The following is a 22337-nucleotide window of genomic DNA, read 5'->3' as shown; positions in this document are numbered from 1 at the left end:
TACAAGTGCTGTGATGCGGTGTGATGGTGTTACTTCTTCGAATTTTTGCTCTCATCTCTGTCCTGCGAGTGCCATGGCACTGTGATGCTTCTTTGGCTGGAATTAAGCTTTTCCTATGTACTTTGACTCTGATTTTCTTCTCAATTAAGATCACTTATGGTCGAATTCTTTCTAATGGTTTGTTATTGTAAAAATATAATTTATATATAGATATGTCAATACTCCCCTCACTTGTAATTTTTGGAAAGTTGTTGAAAAGTTGTACAAGATCCAACAAGTGGAAATGATAACATAGGATCTGGTACAATATTAAATATGATTAAATGATCGATCAATCCAAAACCTTAAGCTAATAGTTTAAGGTAAATTCAATTCATATATAGATATCTCAACAATTAAATTACAAAAATATAACATGGATCCAAATATGGTCAAATTCAATAAAGGTATCAATTACCATCTCTAAAGATTGATGGTTTGATCCTCACTAGAATACAATTGATGAACTGAAAGAATGTTTAAATATTATTTTGTTCAATGTGCTTTTGTCTTTTTTTTTTCATATTGTACTTTCAAAACATATATCCGATCACGGTAGTTTTAAAAAGTGAGAATTTGGATCCATATCAACACAAATTTTATACACAATTAAAATCTTCTTGATACAAATTTATGGCTACATCTCAATAAATTTGAATAATTAAAAATATAGAGACTAACTAAAATAGACATTTTATTAATACAAGAACTAAAATAATATATAATTTTTAAATTAGTAGAGATCTAGAGCAGAACATACTGATTCTTCTGCTCACAATAAAGAAGTTAAATTAATCTATCGTATTATTATACTATTCATCTCGAGACATTCCATGATCCATCCCTATTGAAAAAATATACATTATTTTGAAAAAACTAGATTACAAAAATGGAAATGAAGATGAAAATAATAAATCATTTTCATTGGAAAAGGAAGCTGCCACGGAATCTGTGCAGTACAGCCCTAAGTTCCAAAAAAGAAAATAAAAGTGGACCAATTTTAGGAATAAAACAAATTCAAAATTCAAATACAAATTGCTTTTGGGAAACTTGTTTCTCGTGCTTGCAAGCTAAAGCAACCCCACCTCTCTCTCTCTCTCTCCCCGGCCCACCTACCTCCTTTTACAAGTTACCACATTTGAATTTTGAATGCAATTTCATTGGCTCAAAAATATAAACGTCTATCAACTGTTCAATTTATGATGGGAGAATCGTGAATTCTAATTTTTATTCTCATACTATCGCTGTAATACTACGTTAATGATTAACAAACTGTCATTCAATCCCAAAACTTAAATCGATGAATCAGATAAATTTAATTTATATATTAACATACCAACAAAACTATTTTTAAAAATTATTTCAGTGTAGATGGTATGCCAATAACCATGATTCGTATGATAGTTTTTTTTTTCTTTTTTTAAAGAAGAAGAAAATAGCGATGTAATTTATTATTGGTGGGAATGATCGCGACGTGATTGGAATTTAAGAATGGGTAAGCCAATTCCAATTGGAGAATTAGATTCCAGATTCGGTTGGTCAAATTGGAAATGAAATTAAGAGATGAAGTTTCGTGGGGTTTCAGAATTTAATTTCACAATCAAATTTGATGGTCAAATACGACTCGTTTTGGAGTTTTGGTCGGAGCCACCGTTTCAGAGAGCGTAGCGCCGCCCTAAATAACACGCCAGGCCATATGATTTTGCCATATTTTTCTTTTAACCATTTTTGTATTTTCTATTCTACCTATAAATAAAATCTTCACTAAACTAAAATTGGTGTGATTTTTTTAATTTGATTTTATATTATATTCGAGTTTGAATTTGACACTTTAATCTTATCATAAATTTTCATTAAATAGAATAAATTTAATACATAATTAAAACAAATGTAGTAACTTTACATTCTCATGGATGTTAAATAAAATTAACTTCTATTATTGTTTTTTATTAAGGTCATGTTTCCTTAACGGCAATCGTAATGAAAACCAATTGGAATAGTAATGTTATTCCATTGATGTTGTTTATTAAAAATTTTCTGGAATTGTAATCAGAATTGGTTTGATGTTGTTTTCTAAAACTGGAATCGGAATCAGGATCAGATATATGACAATTACAAATATATCACTTTCTTCTTTTTAGCCAATTACAAATATATTATTGTGCTGATATTTTTTAAATTACAATAATAATAAATTTTATTTTAATTTATTACTATATTATTGATAGTAAATATTTCTTATTATAACAATTTATCTAATATTAATATATAACGAATAATTAAAATAAAATTACATCAAATAAAATATTTTTTTATTAGAACAACCAAACTTTAATAAAAACATATTATTAAGTTTTATTATTCTAATATTTAAAAGTAATAATATCTATTTAAAAAATTTATTGATATTAATTAATATTAATATTATATAATAAAATCACTAATCAAAAATTATATGGGTTTAATCCATAGACGAGAGAGGAAGGATAAAAGTGGTACATTTATATACATGAGGTTCACAAAATAAGGAATGAGAATGAGATTGATGAGTTGGAGGAGTGCAATGAGATTACAAAGTTTGAGGTGGGTCTCACCATTTGATTACATTCCTACCGTAAACACCCTCAAAGGGAATCAAAATTTTCATTACGATTCATTGATTACGATTGCAGGTAAGTAAACGAGGTCTAAATGTCAACCAGCACAATTCGACCAATTCAAATATATATTTTGATCAAAATATCAGTAATTGAAATCTCCGCTCTTGCATCTTGTTTTGTTGAATAAAAAAAGGTTGATTTGACCAATCTAGAATGTTTGGTACTCTTTTAGCTATCCTATATGACCATATAAAACTCAACTTGAGTTGTCTTTTTTTTTTTTTTTTTGGAACTTCATACTTTTCTAAAATAAAAGTAACAATGTTCTTCTCATGAACTTTAATATCAAATTTTTTTACGTAATATATGCCGTTGAAATTATTAACCAAATGTTCACATCATATATCCAAACACATTAACGCATTGCATCAGCTCCAGAAAAAAAAAGCATGAGGCATTTTCTCAAATTTTCATTTTTAAATATGTTTAAAAAAAAGGGTAAGGGGGTGAAATGTTATTATGAAATTGTGATAAAATAAAATTGAGATTAAAAATGAAATTGAACGTATCAAAATGATTATTTTTTAAAATTAGAGACCAAAATGGATATTTCCAAAGTATAAAAACTAAAATAGACCAAAATAATATTTAAATCTATAAATAAATATGGAGAGAGGGAGGGAGGGTTGCCTTTTTTTCATTTTTTTTTATTAAATGAACATTTACATCAGAAAAGTGGCCATCGTGCACCACAATCAAAATACACGAAGGAAAATAATTATCTCAAAGAACAGAGAAACACTAAGAAATGACAGACTTGACCTTGAAAGAATTAGGAACGTGAACAAATTTTAGACCACTAAACACCTTCCTCAAAGTCATAACATCCTCAACCTCATTCAATATGTCGGAGGAGACTCCTCAATTAATGGAGAGATTTGTCAATTATTGTATCCTATTTAGAATTGGAAGAGAAATAGTTGTCTCCAAAGTTACCTTATTATCCGCCATGACATGCAACATGCAAGAAGCGATTGAGAAAATTCCTCAAATCATGCTAGTCATGGAATCTCACTACAATCAAGACTAATAGCCTCCACAGATTTCATAACGATGTTCGAACTAATCGTTACTGCTAGTACCTCCATCGTCGCCCACCTTCAGCTCCGTCATCCTTGCCTCTGGACCATGGAAGTTCTCTCAACTAGGATGCAACGAAAATGAAGAGCCATCCCAAGAAATCGCAAATGGGTGTCCTCTCCAATTTTGTGCTTGATAACTCTTCAAAACGTTCTGATGATGAAACCACGAACCATACATAATAATGTTGTCTTTGATTTTGTCAGCTGCAACAACATTATCAACGTCCAACGTGGAGAAGAAGGAAAAGGAGTGGGGAAGAAGGAGAAGGAGTGGGGAGCAAATGACTAACTACTCAAGAGGGAGAAAACGTAATAAAATAATCCGTAGTTAAAAAGGAAGGGTTTTGTTTTTGAAACAGTGTTTTCTTCAACTTTAACAGTAGGGTCCAAAAGGCAAATGAATTATTAACATTTAACATTAATATTTATAGCACAAGCCAGCGCAATGATTAACTTTAGCCGCTCAATTATTTTATCAAATTAATATTGAATCCTTTTTAAAATATCTCTAAATCGTTTATTTAAATATATTATTCAATTTTCGAGTTTCTACATATTATGTTATCCCATTTTTTGATGGATGCGGACGCCTCCAACGGCTCGGTTCTGATCAATTTCCCTGAAACCGTCCTGTCCCTGGGAAGGACCAGCGTGGGGCCCAGTACAAACGGTTCTTATTAATACACGTGGCAACAGAATATTTTTCAATCAAAATCGCGAGGAGAATTGACGGTTCAGAATCGTCTTTTGACACCGCACGTGAGAACATCCCGTGTTAAATATTCTATTTTCAATTTCTTAATTAAGAAAATCATTTTAAATTAATTCCCTAAAAATATATCGACAATATTATTTATTTATTTTATTAATGATTGAATGACTATTCGAAATCTAACCTTCCATCTACCCTACTCAATTCAATTTTTTTTTTGGACATATCAATACCAAACTTTTTGTGTTCCGAAGATTTTGGGAAAAAAATATATCAATATGTAAGTTGATAGAAGTTTTATTTCATGATATAAATAACAATAGTAGTAAAGCATAACAGGTTTGCTGCCTACCAAAAATTTGGTCCTACAAACGTTTACACGTAGAATATGAAGGGTCATTCATATTTTTTCCATTCAAATATCGGTATAATTGTCAACTGAAATATAATTATAAATGATAATAAATATATGAATTATTTAGGTGATTACCGATCAATACTAAAATTTTACTGACCATCATTAACTTTTTTACAAATAGAGGAAGAAAGGTAAAAGAAAAAATTAGATAATATTTTTGCTTTTAAAAAATTTCAAAGAGGTATCAATTTTTGAATGGTACGTCCTCAAATCAACATCCAAATATTGTTCCAAAGATATTTACTCATTTTTTTCCCTTTTGAATTGATATTAAAAATGATTCTCTATGTTTAGTATCTATCAAAAGTTGTATTGGGCATAGACTTATTTATCACATGGGAATTAAATACCTGTCAGTATTACCATCTACATGCATTAAAATTAATTTAATATGAGATCAATTTAAAATAATTATAGTTGTCCAACAAATTCAAAGTATGGAAATTACAAAGTTGTCAAACAACACAGATAGACATTCTCTATTTAAAGAATTAAAGGGCATCTCTTTAATAGTATTATATTTTAATTATTAATCTAACATTCTTCTTCTTATATGTTAACCTACCAATTTTCAAACATTTTAATTCCATGGAAATTGAGATGTTATCTACTATTTTTCTTTTTAAAGTTGGAGTTTAAAACTCCTAGTTCTTAATTTATTTTACTAAAAAAATAATAAAATTTTGGTCCAACAATGAATTTCAGTTTTCAAATAAGGTGGAATTATGACAAGATGGGTAAATAAATTGCTGACTTGAGCAAACTCAATAGGTCAAAGTGTTATCATCAATTAAAATGTTGTAAAAAATAATAATAATAAAGACGAATTTGGAGGATTTTTTTTCTCATCATTATTCTTTGGAGTTTATTTGGTATGGAAAATTTGCTCCATTGCACAATTTGGAGCTCAAAGTGGGCCACAAAAGTGAGCCCATGACCGCTTGGCAAGTTTTTTGGGCTAACCATACTTCGGCCCGTGTGAAAAGAAGGCGCGAGAATTTTATTCTTGAAAAATAATGTAGTAACTCAATTCCATTTGCTTAAAAAAAATTTAAAAAAATAACTTAATTCATTTTGCCTCTTAACTTTAAAAATTAATATATTTTAGTTTATCAACTTTCTTTAATCATGGCCATGGGATTTTATTTTTTTTAAGGGTTGATCATGGAATATTAACTTCTTATCTTGATAAACTTTCTTAAAAAGAAAAACATTGATTTTGAACGTGTATTAAGGAACTAATGTGGGAATAAAGAACTAATGTAGCAATAAATTTTGCTAGCTTAAATCAGCAGTAATTGATATATGTTTCTGGCTCATGAGTTCGTATCCCACGACTCACTTTTATTAAACAAATGTGGAATGAATTTTACACGAAAACTTTTTAAAACTTGGAACAAACTTGAATCTCCAAAAACCAAAATAGGACCTGAATTTTTCTTCTCCAAACTTAAATATTTGCACGACCACATTTGTATAACTTGTTTGGATACTCAAATATTAGTATAAAATAAAAGTGATCGAGCTAAACCTAAAAGAAATCTTACATTAGGAATCAAGTTTATTGTTTTTTTAATATAATAAAGTAAAATAAGAGAAAGAAAGTCAATAAAGTAAATTGCTATTACGAAATTGTTAACCCAGAAAACGCATCAAATTTACCATTTGTGTCATTTTTGGCTATCCATTCCCACCGTCGCCATTATCGCGATCTTTCTTCTTCTTCTTCTTGGATTCGAATTTTAGGGTTTCGATTTGTGAGATGCGTATTTGCGAGCCCTCTCATCGATCCACTCCCTCATATCCCTCAGCACAATTTCCATATTCTCATCCGGCTCCCCCTGAATCAGAGAATGGTACATCCCATCGTACAGCTTCAAGCTCTTGTCCACGCTCGCCGCCTTCCCGTACAGAAGCTCCGACGACGACGGACACGTCACCCCGTCCGCCGTGCCGTGAGCCGTCAGAAACGGCGCCGTAACCCTCGAGAAGTTGTCCTGAATGTGCTGCGTAACCCTAACCAATTCCCTCATCGTCCCCACCCGCGGCGGCCCCGTGTACCTTCTAGGGTTCGACGCTATGATTTTCAGCTTCTCCGGATCCTTAATCGCTTTTCCGACCATTTTATTGTCCGGCATCGCAGCCCAGGTGTCGGCGACGCCGAAGAGGAGGCCGTAGAGGAACAGCCGGAGCTTGCTCGGCTTCATGTTCTCCGGTATGACGAAGAGCGGCGCCGAGAAGATTAGGCCGGTCCACTCGTCCGGGTCGGATTGGAAGTACATCAGCATCGTGGCGGCGCCGCCCATGGACTCGCCGAAGAGGAACGCCGGGAGGTGTTTGTAGGGGTCGCTGCGGCGGACGTGGAGGAAGAAGGATAAGGAGGCGGCGGCGACTTTGTCCATGTCGCCGAGGTAGCAGCGGAGGCCGTCGGATCGGCCGTGGCCGAGGAGGTCGGCGGCGAAGACGGAGTAGCCCCAGGAGGCGAAGCTGAGGCAGATCTTCTGGAACATCCAGCCGGTGTCGGAGCCGTAGCCGTGGGTCATGTAGACGGTGGCCTTGATCTCCGGCGAGTCCAGAGGGATGAAGCTCTGAGTGAAAACCTTCCCATACGGCGTCTCGAAGAAGGATTTGGAGTTGCGGACGCCTTGGGAGGCGTAGAATTCCTCCTCCGGCTGATCGCCCCAGAAGTTCGGAGGAGTCTCCGGCGCCGGCGATTCCGGTGGCATGGTGTCGGTTTTCGTGGGTTGTGTTACTTGGGAGGTGGGTGTAATGTAAAGTGGGATGAGAGTGGGGGTAGGTGGGGAGGGTAAAGATGTAATTTCGTAAAAGTAATTTAATTATTTTTTTTTGGGGATAAGATGTGTTTGGTGGAGGACGTGGTTGTTGTTATTGGTGGACTGAATTTTCTGTTGGGTGGGCCCGCGTGGGGTCCGCCACTAAGGAAGTTAAGCGGTAAGCTGCTAAATGTTGGTTGGTAATGTTTTTGTTTGATTAATATCTAACTTATTTATTTATGCTGAGTTTTGGTTTCTCTTTATTTTATGTTTTATATTTATTTTTTATGCCTAAATCGTCAAATATTTGATCTTTATAGTTTCGAAGTTACAATCTCGTTTATAATTTAGTTGAGTTTTATGAGTTGTCCCTGTGGTTAATAAATTGTAATACCTTATTTTTCTTTCCAATTTTAACATTGTGAATGATACAGGTTCATCATACCTAATGTATTTGTGGCAATTAATTGATATTTTCTATTTGATTAGTTGATTGCATTAAAGTTTAAAAAAAGAATAAAAAGCATGAGAGGAATTGGTAGATTTTTAGGTAGATCATGAGTGAATATAAAGCATTAATTCATTATTATGTATTTGAAACGATAATAAAAGTTTCGCGATATTTATCCAAATGATAAAGCACCAAATTGACAATTTTAAAATCAAACTATTCTTAGAGTAATACAAAATTTGTAACGGTTATAAATCCAACATTTTATTTTTGTCATTGACACTGTTTTAGTTTTCTCACGTTAATTTTTATAAATTATTTAATGAAATCTACACAAAGGTTGGTATTTTATTCAGTTGTTTGATGTGTGAATGTATACTAGAAGAGTACTGTTCTAGTTATTCTAGTACCATGATGTGTCAAGTACCAACGTAGATTTGTAAATCTTTTATTCCTTTACTGGGTTGAATTCAAATAAAAATAGAAATTTTATAAGTTTGGTTGAACCTAACAAATTCGAACTTATTATTAATTTTAAAACTATTTTTTTACTCAATTTTGTTTCATTTAATAATTCTTCGTGAATTATCTATTCTACCATGTCTTTTAAAAAATAATATTTTAAAGATTTTCTTTTAATGTACCCTCTCCCTACCTAAATAAAAATCAACTTATCAATATTGATAGAGTGTTGGACAATATATAAATAAATGTTACCATATTATCATTTATCTTTTTTGGTTATACAATATTTTAAATAAGTGGCATGAATAATTTGAACCAGTCCAATTCAAATATTTTATGGTCGAGTTTATAATTTAATAAAAATTATTTGGATGAAATAAATTTACGACTAGAACATTTAGATTAAATTTAAAATGTCCACCCAATTTATAAACACTCCCAATAACGTGAGAAACAAGAAATTACCAATGGGACCATTATTTCCGTTAGACGAAGCGTTGTATATATCAAATTTCCCGCGAGAATATTATATCCAACATTCTCTTCATTTCCCGCTCCCACGACCATCACGCTTTCTCTACTGTCGCCATTTTGATTCTTCGATCCTTCCGATTTAGCTTCTTCGGATAACCAGTTCTTCTTCTCTACCTCAGAGGTAAACATTCTTTCTGATCACGCTCTGCCTCTTCGTCAATGACGCTGCTGCCCCATTTCTCTGCTGTTTTCGACAATCTTTGTAGGGTTCGATGTTGTCTTTTGAAGAACTTTCACCTCCCGTCTTGCTTGTTTGAAATGAAATGGAGTTCTGTGTCTTCTCTTGCTCTTCATTTCTCTCCGATATTCTTGTTATTAGGTCTTTGAGTTTCACTCTTCTGATTGTTCCATTACTGTGGGCTCTTTGTAGGGTTTGATGTTGTCATCGTTCTGTCGTCTTTGAAACCCGCACCAAATAAATTGTTATTATGATTGAAACGGACTCCATTTTTTTTCATCTGTAATTATTAAGAAGATGTGGAGCAGATTATTGGGCCATCAAACTCGTGAAGAGGCCAGTAATGGTATTAACTAACATGGAAGTTTTGGTTCAGGTAATCATCCGGGCCAGTGTATAAAAAGACATTTGAAATTATTACAGTAGCGAGGAGAGCTTATGGACAAAAAATGAAACTCGTCGAGAGGCCAGTAAAGGTATTAACTAACAGGGAATTTTTGGTCAGGTAAAATTAGGCTAGACAATAAGATAGAAACAAAAGTAGATCTCTCTCTTGGATATTTTAACATTCTGTATCGAGCTTGTGTAGTGGCTAATTCAAAATTGCTCCACATCCGGGTTTATGAATGTCGTTAGTTTTTATTCTACTTGTGGGACTGTTCGAGTTATATTACTCAAGACTTGGTCTCCTTGTTACTTCGTTGTCTTTAGTTTTATTGATATCTCGAACTTCCTACGCTTTTCAGTACATACGTTTTGTCTTGATATGACTTTTCTCTTTATTACCGTATTTTGTATAGACAATGTTGCATGTTGGAGAAAGGAATGTGAAAAATGAATTTGGATTCAAGTGGGGCTTGAAGACTAAAGTTGTAAAGGAGAAGGGGTATCAGTTCTACGAATCATTTTTATGCAATGGGTTGGAATACTTTCTTTATGATTGTGTGTACATTTACCACAGAGGTGACTGTGAAACCACCATAGGCAGGCTTGTGAAAATGTTTGAAACGAGAGCTCACGAACAGAAGGTCAAGGTGGTGCGTTTTATGCGTCCAATTGAACTACGTGATTTTCCGAGAGATTTTGAGCCACGTTGGAATGAGATATTCTTGGCTTCTGGCGAGAGTGCTGGTGTTTCCAAATGTTATCTTTTGGTAAGTTGAATTTTTCACGCATAAGCAAATTTAAATTCTGGCTTTCATGGTATAGGCTGCAGTAGCGAAGGGGATTTCTAACTATTCAATTGTTTTAGCATTGGTATGTGATCTTTGCCTGATATACGGTTTTTATGTGAGCTCTTAACTCTTCCTTTAAGCATGAAATATGTACCTATCATCTTGCAAAACTTTTCATTTTGTCTATGAGCTTGGAGGTTAGAGTTCATTCATGATTATGCAAGCTTTAGTTTTCATGTGATGTTTAGGATAACCAGTCTATGCAACCTATAGTTTAAGAGCTTTTAATCTTTAACATAAATAGATGTTACATAGAATAAGATCGATTTGACGAGAGATATAACTAGCTCAGTGCTCAATTGATGGTAACCAGATATTAACTTGGGAACAATTTGAAACTCCTAATTACATTGTCCTGGACTAATATTAATCCTCTGCAAATGTGGAAACGAACTCTTCAAAGTTCTGCTAAGTATCCAATATTACCTTTCCTCTATTCACCCGACTTTTACTTCTGTAATTTAGGAAGAAGTTATTAGAAAATGCAATGTTGTTTGCACCCTCAAGGATGGGAGAAATCCTCAGCCATCCGACGCGGAGTTGAATTCGGCAGATTATATTTTCTACCGTACTTATGATGTTAAAAAATGCATGATCCTAGAGGACTTTCCAGATGAAATTGATCATATTAAAGGTTAGACATCAGTCACTTTTCATCACACTTCAAATCAGCATGTAGTTCTGCGTAATTATATTCTTCAAGGAGAAGCTCTGGCCTTAAAAGGCTATGCTTGTTGAAAACTAAGCATTTACAACCATAATGTTTTTGTAATAAGTGCATTATATTTTGAGCTTTGTATAAAAATAATAACTTATAAATTGCTAGAAATTCAGCAAATTAGAAGTTGCCTCTTATTATTTTTCTTGTCTTTCTAGTTTGAGAGTGCTCGTAAAATATGTGTTTTTTTCTTTCATTTTAGTAAAAGGTAATCAGTAAAAACTTACTTAGACGTTTGACGTTTAGTTCTGTACGTTCTTAAAAGTACTTTTGATTATTTCTTAATTATCTTGTGTCAAAAGTACTCTTCAAGTACTTTCTCAGAAGCACTTTAAAATAGTTTTGACTTTTTTAAAAAATATTTTTATGTTATTTTCACACGTGAGAATTTTTTAGAGGAGAGTACTTACTAGCCGTGAATGACACCCTCAAACATAGCCTGCCGTTAGTCACACTTTAACAATATTGTCTATTCGCTGCAGTGGAGTGCCTTTTTAATAGAGAACCAGATGCAAGGCAGAGTAACCAAAAAACCATGGGGGAGCTTGGTGGAAATTCTAGTCTTCCCAAGTTTGGACGAGAAATAATTTGTGGAAGCAAAAGTCAAATGGCCAGTTCAGACAATGTATATGGCTTATGTTTTATTTTCTCAACTCCATTTATTTCATAGTTTTTTCGTTCCTACCTGTTCAGAATTAAAGAAATGCTTATCTAGAGAACAAGAATTGGTGCTCTTTTTTAATGGTTGCAAGACCTTGCAGCACAAAGTTCTTGTTAATATAGAAGTGACATTGAGACCAAGAAAATTTATCAGGATCAAAACAATTCCAGAGTGAGAGGTTTCTAAGATTTGTCACCAACAATTCAGGTGGAGGTGTCACCTTGTAAGAAGACGAAACTTCTTTCAGATGGCAATGGTCGAAATGTTGGATCTGTGAAAGGAGCCTACAATGTGAAGGCAAGTGAGATTTCTAAAAGAGCAGCACCTCAACTCAAGCTTATTCAAGATAAGAGAAGGTGTAAAAGCACTCAACTTTTGCAGGTCACCAAGAAGCTAATAATTGTAAGTACTTGGTCAGTTAGGATTTAAGGTTTAGAGTTTAGCCACACCATAGTAAGCAGCAATACTTCAATTTTGCATTTTTTAAAATGTTGTAGAATCAATCAGTAGTTTTAAACCACTACTGTTTCATAATTCCTTTGTGTCATGATGTTTGCAGGACAGAAGTAAATGGTTCAAGCAACCGGTAAGTTCCCTTTTCCATACACATGTAGTCATGTTTGGTGTTTGACTACTGCTAATTATAGTTTGATTTGGACCATCGGATCACTCTGGCCATATAAGATTGATTACCAGGATAAGTGCTGCTATTGTCCCAATAAACTCGCCTTCATCACCTGTTTTCTATATTGTAAATTAATCTATGAAAACTTAAAATTTCATCTCATAGAGGACACAAAACTCCCTTAAACCCCCTATATTCTTGATGTTCAAAAAATCCCCCGGGATACCAAGTGTTGGCTATTAATAGTTTTACTAGAAAATGAAAATGACTAATGAAACCGAAAATACTAATTGGCAAGGTAATAAAAGTTATTAAATTAATCTACTAAAAAAAAATAATCAACTCGATTAATTATTTAATTTTTGTTTCTTACACCTTAAGTTATTAACAAGCGTTGCCTTCTTGTATAAATTTGTAGCCTTGGGAGCACAGATTGCGACAAGCTCAAGAAGTGGGAACACTTGTCTTATTGGAAAATCTGGATTCAACACTTTCATCATCAGAAGTGGAGGTAGATGTGTTTCACAAAATTAAACAGTAGTTGATCGTTAGAACGGTGAAATCATTTGTTAAATCTTAGTTTTTTATTTGTTATAACTTATAGATGTATTTACAAAATCACCCATCTGATCATAGTACCTCGTGAACAATCATTCTGACTGTTACATAGGCTATAAAATATGCCCACAAAGTAAGAAAAAGGTGGCTTGAAATCGTAGGACATCTTGAATCAGATGGGAAGTGAAATTTGGGGGACCAACTGTGCAGAATCTTTATAATCATTTGTATTGATTCTCATTCTATTTTTCTTGGCAGGAATTAGTTCAAAAGGCTCTCAAGCAAAAGGTTGATGCCAACATGTTGCCGTGCAGTTCGATTTCAAATCCACACTATGGTATTCTTATATTTTTTAAATTTTTTTTGGGATAAAAACTTGAGGTTATATTCAATTTCGAACATCCGTGTAGCAGAACATGGAAACTGATTTTTTCATGTCTTTTCAGGCAAGGCTTTAGTTATTTTCAAGTCAAAGGCAGCAGCTGAAACTGCCTTGTCAGATTTGACGAAGAGATGTCTAATGCTTTCAACTTCTGATGGGAGGTAATATTGATTTCTCCATTTCTTAAGAAAACAAATATCGACTTCATTGATTTTTTTATTTGTATATATGCCATATTTTAGGAACCTGATATCTTGCAATGGAAATTGACAGAAAATACTCTGAAATGTATTACAATATAGGAAGGAAGATTACGATAAACTTGGGAAGCATGGACTCTCCCAAAATTATTCTCACAAATTCTACTTATCCATATCTCTCTAACCTTTCATTTATAAATACTTCCCCCTAAGTTATTATTATTTTGCTATTACTTAATATCTAATAATACGTCCGATATTGTCAAACCAGTTAAGACATCTTGTTCCTTTCCTAGAAGTTGGAGGTTTAATCCACCCTCTCCATCTTTGTTGTACTCATAAAAAAAAGAAAAAGGAAAAAGGCCTAATATTTCTATTGAAATATTGCTAACACCATATTTAGATTTGGCCTTAAAGAAATAAAGGTTCTATTGCCATGTTTAATTGCAGTGGTTTTAGACCCGTAGTTGGTAGCAGAGGATTCTTAGCCGATTCTAGCAAACGAGTCAATTTTGTTGGCCATCTGTCCCTCCCAAAATTATTGCGTCAAAAGTATACTATGGAGATGGTAACTCACTTTTATATATTGATTATGATAGTACATGCTTATTAGAATATCCCTTGCCGATTTTAAAGTACAATTCTAGTGTTCTTTTTTAATATTTTGTTCGCACATCTCTCAGAAAAATGCAATATCCACGTCACATTGCTCTCAGCCCAATACTGTTGAGTGGGATCTGGCAATGGAGTGGCGACTATTGCAAGAACGGTCGGATTTGTGGTGGAAAAAGTTGCATGCGGTACTTAGTACTATGATCTGTTCTAACCATTTGGTACTATTGAATATATGCCACATTTATTTCAAGATTTTTAATTTTTAAGCTTGGTATTTCACCTTACATATTGATTATATGGGTATTTGAAAAAAGTTTGTAGATTATTGTGACTGTAAGACGGTAAAGGGCTTTCGACTACAGCTCATGGGTTAAGTTTATCTATTCTGAATTTGGGAAACCTAGTTTACATTTGATATAGTTTGCGTATCTTAAACTAAGAATACACTTAATCTTAAAGGTTAATAATATTCAGCTACACAAACCCCAAATTTTGAAACGTACTGTTCAGGCTTTATACACGAGCTTTTATAACTCACCAACTTATGAACCAAAATTACTTCTTGCTCTGATTTGGCTTATCTAACTTGTAGAATCAAAATGAGGAGGTACTCAATCTTAAGAGACAGCTAAAATTAAAGTAAAGTGTGCTTGTAGCTTGATCTAGACTCTGGTGAGCACATAGGACATGAGTCATGGTCCTTCCACATTCTCTTCCGAAAGACAACTTTTTGCGGATAACTAATGATGGAGTTGTTTATAATTTGCAGGCATTCTTTCTCCAAACCCGATGTAGATATTTTGGTAGCATGATACAGTCTCACTAATTCAAAAAATTTCAAAGGTTTCTATGACTTTCCCCACGAGCATGCATATTTCTTTTCCTTTGACATATGTGAATGTTTGGGCCAACTTACATACATCTCTGAGCATGAAATTTTTATCAGTTCTATCTTAATCTTCTCAATTATGTCATGAGATCGAATGGGTTTTGTCTCGCTCATGAACTTGATGCGAGGACCTTGTTGAAATAAAATTTAGCCTTTCCTTCCATAGAAACTGTTTATGAATCTCTATTTCTTATCAAGTCTAATATTTCTAGTTTTGAAATCGTTAAATGAACAGCCATTTTGTTGAGTTCGTCTCGTGCCAGGTTGCAGCAGCTGCAAATATCTCACAAAGCTACTCGTGTCTCGTGATCTTTTGCAATCATATTAAAGCTCGATATCCATTCATGAGTTACAATATTTCCTCTGCAGGTTTATTCTTAGTGAGGATGGAGCAGTCAAAAGGTTGACTGTGACAACAGCAATGTATTCAACTGTATTTTGTTTTACAAGGTTGAACAAATTGAAGGGATTGAACTTGTTTTGGTGTCTGTCTTTTGCAAGCATTAGATTAGCAACTTTCAAGTTCTGCATCGAAAATGTTCAAAACAAACCCCAACAGAAATTTAGTGTCGTAGTCAATTTTTGCATGCTATTATGTTAGGCAGTTAGCTTCGTAAAGAGAGTATTTGCTGAAGTTTTAAGGAATTAATCCTTTCCCTAGCCCCCACACTAAAGAAGTGACTAGAGTAAAAGAAGTGATTTATCAGAGAAGACACAGATATGTTGAGTATTAAGTATTTTCTTTCATAAGTATATTGGAGAAAATAAAATATTATGTTTAACTGATTCAATAGAGCGTGGTCATGCTTCTTCAATTTATCTCTTTCAACCTTGATACTATGAAACGGATCTTGAAAATGAAATCTAAAATAAAATTAAAAGATTCTTTTAAAAATCCAAGACCAATACGACCATTTTAAAAGTATAAGAATCAAGGTAAATCTCATGAAAGTACAAGAAAAAAAATAAATAAAATGTGAAATTACAGTAACCAAAATGGTATTTTAATCAATTTATTTGATAATCAATTTACAGTATCTTCTAAAGAAAAAGAAAAAAAAAAGAAAGTAAGATTACTTAGTTCATACACTCAAGATTAAAAAAAAAAAGATTATTATTCGTTTGTTTATATTATTACATCAACATCGAATCGATTAAGACCATAGATTAAACGTACATGAACTAAAATAAATCAAATTGAAAGTATAGATACTAAAATAAATATGGTTTAAACTTAAATAATAATAATGATAAAAAATCCTGCGGCACGTGCGACGTTTTGCCCTCGTGCCAAATCATTGGGCAAAACCCCCCTGCCCAGCCACTCTTGACTTGTTCCTTCCTTGTTCGTCCCATTTCCGAAAGCGCAGACGCCGAAGTTCGCCGTCCAATCCAGTCCAGTCCAATCCAATCCAATCCAATCCAAGGGGTGCGACCTGAGATCACTGCCGGAGAAATCACCGATCACAATCTACCATGTGGAGGAGATTGCTCTCTTCGCAGCTCAAAGCCCTAAAATCTCTTCCCTCATCATCCCCCAACCCTTCCTTGGGACGCATTTCTCAAGCCACACGACTCGCTGCTTCATCTCACGCTTCTCCTTCCCCTTCTGCTCCGCTCTTCCATCGCCATTACGCCTCTGATTCTGGTAGATCTTATTGTTTTCTTTCCATTTTACACTCTCTGTAAGTGACTGTATGGATGAATCTGTAATATGAGTGCGAATGTTGAATTGATCTCGCGTGATTGTTAATTTTGTTTAGCTGATTCCGGTCTCAAGAAGAAGGTTGAGGATGTAATGCCAATTGCAACCGGTCACGAGCGCGAAGAGCTTGAAGCCGCACTTGAGGTGATACTTCTCGTTTCTTTTCCGTTTCGTGCTTTCATTTTTCTTATTTGGTGCGGACCGTTTTCAAACTGAGACTGGTATAATATGTTAATATTTTGGCTGGCCTCTGATGTCTTTCTCATTCTGGGGGTGGGTCTCATTTCAGTTGGTTTAATGTTTGCAGGGAAGAGATATCCTTGATATAGACCATCCCGTTGGTCCTTTTGGAACTAAGGTTAGTGTAATTTGTGGTTAATTTTATCTTAGCACGCTTTTGGTTGTTGGAAGTAACTCCTCACATGCTTTAGTTTCATTTTAACTTTCGTTCCATATAGATTTCATGGCATGGGTGATACAATATCACTCGAGGTTACTTCCACTTGAAACTTGAGCAGCGGTTTTGTTATGCTATCTTCTCTGTTTAAACTTTTTCATTAACTCCTCAACACGTTTGCAAACAGATTGTTACGAATTTTGGTTTCTCTCCTGATTATTTACGCCTTTTGTCTTTCTTTCATGCTCTATCGTGTATCATAAGTTGTTATTGAACTAGAATTAACAATACCCGGAAAGGTTCTACTTGATTTTGATTTTTTGGATAAGGAAGAAATTACTCACACTATGGATAAACAGTTATTTCCTCTTTTTCAACCAAGGATATGACAGAAAACACTCCAGTTGGTTTCAATTAGGCAAAAAAGAGAAAATAGTGATGTAGTGTGCGACATCTAGAATCAAGAAAATTTGCAAGTTCCTCAATAGCTGTCTCACTTCTGGCATTCCCCTTAAGATACCTTTGTTCTTCACCAGCTAGCTAGCCCAAATCAAGTCTGAAAAATAGGGTCATTCAAAGAATATTAGGCTTCCTTTTAATTGCTATAACTGATAATCTTAAGCCATTCTTCTAAACCCTACCTTTGGCATCTTGAATCGGGTCCTATTATTCCTTATGTATCATTTTATTTTATCTGGTTGAAAAGTTTCTTTGTTTTGGAAAGTTAAATGCTTGTGATTGGTTGCAAAAACATTGGCTGTTCCCTTTCTTCACTATCTAAACTGCCGTTCAATTGTTATAAAGCACATTAATTGGCAATTTCTACTTTTCAGTATAGTGATCTTTTCATAATTTTTGTACCATATGTTGATATGTTCCTATTCCAGTTTGATGTTATTCGGGGTACTCCAAGAGATATGCATTCTCTCTTTAGTTTTGATATATTGGAAGATCGCTAGTCAATGATGGAATGCCTTTTGGATATTTTCAGTTTCAACTCTTTGTTGCACAATATGTTGTTTTCTGTTAAAACTCATATGGGTTAATAGGCCATTGATGCTATCTGGTCAACACCACTTAAGGTTGAAGAGACTAAAAACTCTGCACCAAATCTTCTTCTTCTTCTTTTTTTTTTCAAAATTACCACAAATATACATGTGGCCCTGATTTTCTCCATCATGATGACATAATACCAACTTGGGATACAAATTATAGGATGGGGAAGTATTTCCCTTTCCAATATTTTATTTTGTCAATTCTCATTTGAAAATGGTGTTGTTTAAGTGCATTTAGGGTACAGTGTGCTAAGTGTCACGGTCGTACATTTTTCAACCGCGTGGCGCCATGATCTAAGCTCGACCATGGCCAGCCTTACGAGGAACACTAGCCCCAATCTACTTTTCGCGCCCTTTATGGCTTCGTCGGACCTTAGACGAGGTTCTTTCTTCCTCGACTCGGCTTCATTTCACTTTTCCAACCCTCTTGGTTCTCGGCCACTCGGCCGTCCCGCTCCTACGATGAGCCAGGACCTTACCGGGATGAGTTCTGACATATAACGAGGTCAGAACGAGCTTAAAACGCCAACCGGGTACAATCGGGACATTCCTGCCGCTTAACTATGTTAGAACTAGCTTATCGGACCCATCGGACGTCTCTAGGACCATTCCTGCCGAGAAACTAGTCAATAACGGGCTAAACGGCCTTACCAGGTACTGCCGGGATGATTCCTGCCGAGATCCGGACAAGGAATGACTAAACTTGGTAACCGGGATGAGTCTTGCCACTTACCGGGCCAAGACTAGCTTTTTCTCACTTACCGGGTGTCGCCGGTACTGTAGGATGCCACCCCGAGCATCGGGATGTCATCGGACTTCGCTGAACTCTTGGGCACGCATACCGAGAACCGACCCATGGACTTATATTTATGATCGGGGCCTTTCAGACATCCATCCATCCGGACATAACCGTGGCACGTCGACTCCCACGGCCGTGCCTTGTCGTTCGAGCATACCGTACCGCATAACGACCCCTATGTGCAACCTCCAGCCCATGGGACGAGGCGCAATGCCGGCACACCCGTGCCGTCCGACACTGTCCTTGAGATTCCCATTCTCGAAGGAAGACGCCCAAGACCTTGGTCTTGCAACGCTCGCCCACGCCATGACACACGCATGTGCCATGGGGTAGCTCACTTAGGCCACAGGGCCCAGGGGTGGTGGAGAGCTAACACCATGCCTCCCCCTAAGGTACATTCTAAGGCATTCTTGGTCTGGCAGGCGTGTACGTGCAAAGTGGCGAGGAGTCACTCGCCAACGTAGAGCGCACGTCTGAACTCCGATTGACACGAAACTTGGCGTGCTTGCATATCTCACTTATATGCATCTAACTCTAAAGCCGCTCGTCCAAACTCTCGATGGAACCCCGACTTCTAGGGTCATGCCCTGGGGCCCCAACTGGCCCCCGCTGAGCTTGTCACCGACACCACTGACATCGCCTTCGCCTTGCATTCTGCATATGCCTTCTCTAGGCATTCTTGAGTACATCCATGGGGTGTGATAGGTGATGCGCCATCCTCCTTGGTCGCATCACGACACTTCTCTCTTGGCCCTCAACATGGCCCGACGGACGACATATGCATGTCGCCACCACTTGTTCACTATGTGGGCGTCACAACCTACTCTCTACTAGTATGGTTGTGACACTAAGCAGATCTATGGTGCATTGTTGTCATGTAAGTGCAGATTTTTACTAAGGTTCCTCCCCTTTTATTAAATTTATGATTTTTGTTTAGTCTGTAGCTTAGTGTTTATTTTGTCTGGGCCTTGGGGCGGTCACGGGTGCATCTAAGTATTGGGTAGCAAAGCTCCAACTCCCAGTTATAAAAAAAAAAAAAACTTAATGTTTATTTTGTATCCGTGACTTTGAATATTTAGTTTTTTGTTCTTATCCAAGAACCATTCACTTTTATGTGGTTTTTGATTTTCTGATCAGTTGTGCAATCAGCAAAGGCTTCACTTTGCTCAAATGAAGTGTTATTTTATTTCCTCTTAATGTGTCTGTGCTTAGCACATAAAAATACTGTGTTAAGAGTATGTGAATGGAAGAAGGCATTTTCTCGCATGATTTATTTGTTGGAGGAAGCTTATACTTTTTTATTTCTTTAGGAAGCTCCTGCTGTTATTAAGTCATATTATGACGAAAGAGTAGTTGGATGCCCTGGAGGTGAAGACGGTGGGTATTTGCAATCTCTCTTTTTCCAATGGGTTTCATCATTTTCATGCAAGTCTGACAAAATTCTACATAAGTAAATTTTGCGTTCTTCAATTACACGTGAGAATTTCCACATCTTACTCTGTTGCTTCTTTTAAATTGTAGAGGATGAGCATGATGTTGTTTGGTTCCGGTTGAAGAAAGGCGTGCCACATGAATGTCCTGTGTGCTCACAATATTTTGTGGTGAGAAATTACTATAAATTATTATGTTGTGTTGCCATGATATGGAATGCTGGAAGCTGAAACTAAATTTGAAAAAGAATGATGGAAGCGAGGTTAATTCAGATATCATATAATCTATCCTTTCAAGTTGAAACTAAATTTCATTGATTGAATAAAAAAAAACCTTTTCACTTGATCATGATTACAAAAAAGAACTTGAAAAAGAGCTTAAAGAGGAGGAAACTGACACCACCGGAACTCAAATTTCTTGCCACTTTTTAGCTTAACCTTGAAAAACTCTTATGTTTCCATTCGAACAAAAACTCCCACCAGAAAGCACATATTCTACTCCACAAAATTTTCACGATTGTCAAAAAGTGGCATCCTCCAACCAGCATGTTGAGAGTAGCTCTCACATTAGAAGGGAAGGACACACAATAGTGAAAAAAATACTATAAATACAATACTATAACTCCTGTGATAGTAGGAAAGTGTTTTGAACTAATTTTGCTTTGCAAATACCTTCAATTTCTCTTATGACCTTTGGCTACATGGCTAAAATTTCTTTGATTGAAAGCATGATTTTAGGGAAATAGATTAATTAATGATCTTTTTAAAAATACTTAGAAGAAATGTGTTTCGTTCGAAAACCCTACTATAATTTGGCCTTACAATAGCTAAGTATTCTCCGTGTATAACAGAATAGGCAATATAGGGACTGAAAAGTTCATACGAAGCTGCTTCTATTAACTGCCGTCCACTTAGTCTGTGCATGCTTTCCCTTCCTCTCTTACTTGTTACATATGCAAGGCTCGTGGTAGATCTATCTATTGCATTATTTTGGTTTAAATTAGTATTACATGGAATCCCAATGAGCTTAGACTTAGAGTTACTCTTTCTCTCTCTATTCCATGTTATCCTACCTTCTCATTTTATAGGCAATATAGTGTCTAAAATTACTTTGCAGAATTTTCCTGATTGTAATTTGTGTTGGCAGCTGGAAGTGGTGGGACCTGGAGGATCGCCCGATGGTTTTGGAGACGAGGATCATCACCATTGATTGCAACCATCTCCTTTTCCAGAATAAACCTTGGCTTTTAGAAGAGACAGATTTTCACAATATGCCGCAGTGATTATTTAAAGGTGTGTTTTGTTTGTTTTCTACTGGTCCTTAGTCTTTGCAGTTGTTCCTTCAGCAACAACAGGAATCTGAGTTTTTTCCGAGTCAGTTAGACACTGGCAAGTCATCTGTTAGAAGTACGGATCTTTTTAGGTCTTCTTTTATGCAATTCCAAATAATTGGAGGCTTTTCTCAATTCTTATCCATAACCTTACAGTACAAAACCCATTGATCTCATAATATCATTTCGAGAACTTACTGAAAATGAATCCATTTACTGCAAATCTGAAATTTTGCATACTTGTGATTTCATTTTGTAATTTTTTTTTCATAACCCACTTTGGCCTTAACACCTCTCTTCTTGATGGTACTGCAGTGCTGTAAGCCCTTTCTCAAAATTTTGCTTATAGAACTTTGTGATGCCTCTTAGTTTGGAACATGTAGCTGAAAGTTATCATTTTCATGTGCACCATAGAAATCCTCAG

General features: G+C 35.3%; 3 protein-coding genes across 12 annotated transcripts; 2 read left to right on the top strand and 1 right to left on the bottom strand.

Moving 5' to 3' along the window:
* Positions 1-6437: 6437 nt before the first annotated feature.
* On the bottom strand, positions 6438-7671 carry LOC111021087 (caffeoylshikimate esterase). The gene has a single exon (XM_022297935.2). The coding sequence runs from the start codon at positions 7635-7637 to the stop codon at positions 6654-6656; it is 984 nt and encodes a 327-aa protein (XP_022153627.2). The 5' UTR covers positions 7638-7671; the 3' UTR covers positions 6438-6653.
* A 1454-nt stretch (positions 7672-9125) lies between these two features.
* Positions 9126-15987, top strand: LOC148209461 (protein ANTI-SILENCING 1-like). Of its 10 annotated transcripts, XR_015792659.1 has the most exons (15): positions 9134-9256; positions 9690-9789; positions 10114-10467; positions 11014-11182; positions 11749-11891; positions 12135-12329; positions 12487-12513; positions 12971-13063; positions 13369-13447; positions 13557-13653; positions 14143-14260; positions 14376-14492; positions 14900-14979; positions 15077-15150; positions 15566-15987. XR_015792659.1 is itself a non-coding variant. In XM_088127165.1 (14 exons), the coding sequence occupies exons 2-13, from the start codon at positions 9763-9765 to the stop codon at positions 14948-14950; spliced, it is 1470 nt and encodes a 489-aa protein (XP_087983291.1). In that variant the 5' UTR covers positions 9134-9256; positions 9690-9762; the 3' UTR covers positions 14951-14979; positions 15077-15987. The 10 variants fall into 10 exon arrangements, 2 of the variants coding, with proteins under 2 accessions (XP_087983291.1, XP_087983292.1); XR_015792661.1 differs by having other exon boundaries at positions 10114-10199; positions 10275-10467; positions 14376-14979; positions 15077-15987; XR_015792662.1 differs by lacking the exon at positions 14143-14260.
* A 540-nt stretch (positions 15988-16527) lies between these two features.
* Positions 16528-22048, top strand: LOC111021105 (cytochrome c oxidase subunit 5b-2, mitochondrial). Its single transcript, XM_022297959.2, has 6 exons — positions 16528-16844; positions 16960-17045; positions 17209-17259; positions 20463-20529; positions 20674-20753; positions 21730-22048. The coding sequence occupies exons 1-6, from the start codon at positions 16673-16675 to the stop codon at positions 21790-21792; spliced, it is 519 nt and encodes a 172-aa protein (XP_022153651.1). The 5' UTR covers positions 16528-16672; the 3' UTR covers positions 21793-22048.
* Positions 22049-22337: the final 289 nt, after the last annotated feature.

The sequence above is a fragment of the Momordica charantia genome, assembly GCF_013281855.1.
Source record: "Momordica charantia cultivar OHB3-1 chromosome 8 unlocalized genomic scaffold, Mcharantia_2.0 BLBB01000008.1, whole genome shotgun sequence".
NCBI classification, from domain to species: domain Eukaryota; kingdom Viridiplantae; phylum Streptophyta; class Magnoliopsida; order Cucurbitales; family Cucurbitaceae; genus Momordica; species Momordica charantia.
Note: the sequence above shows the minus strand (reverse complement) of the source record. Positions and strands in the feature narration are given on the sequence as shown.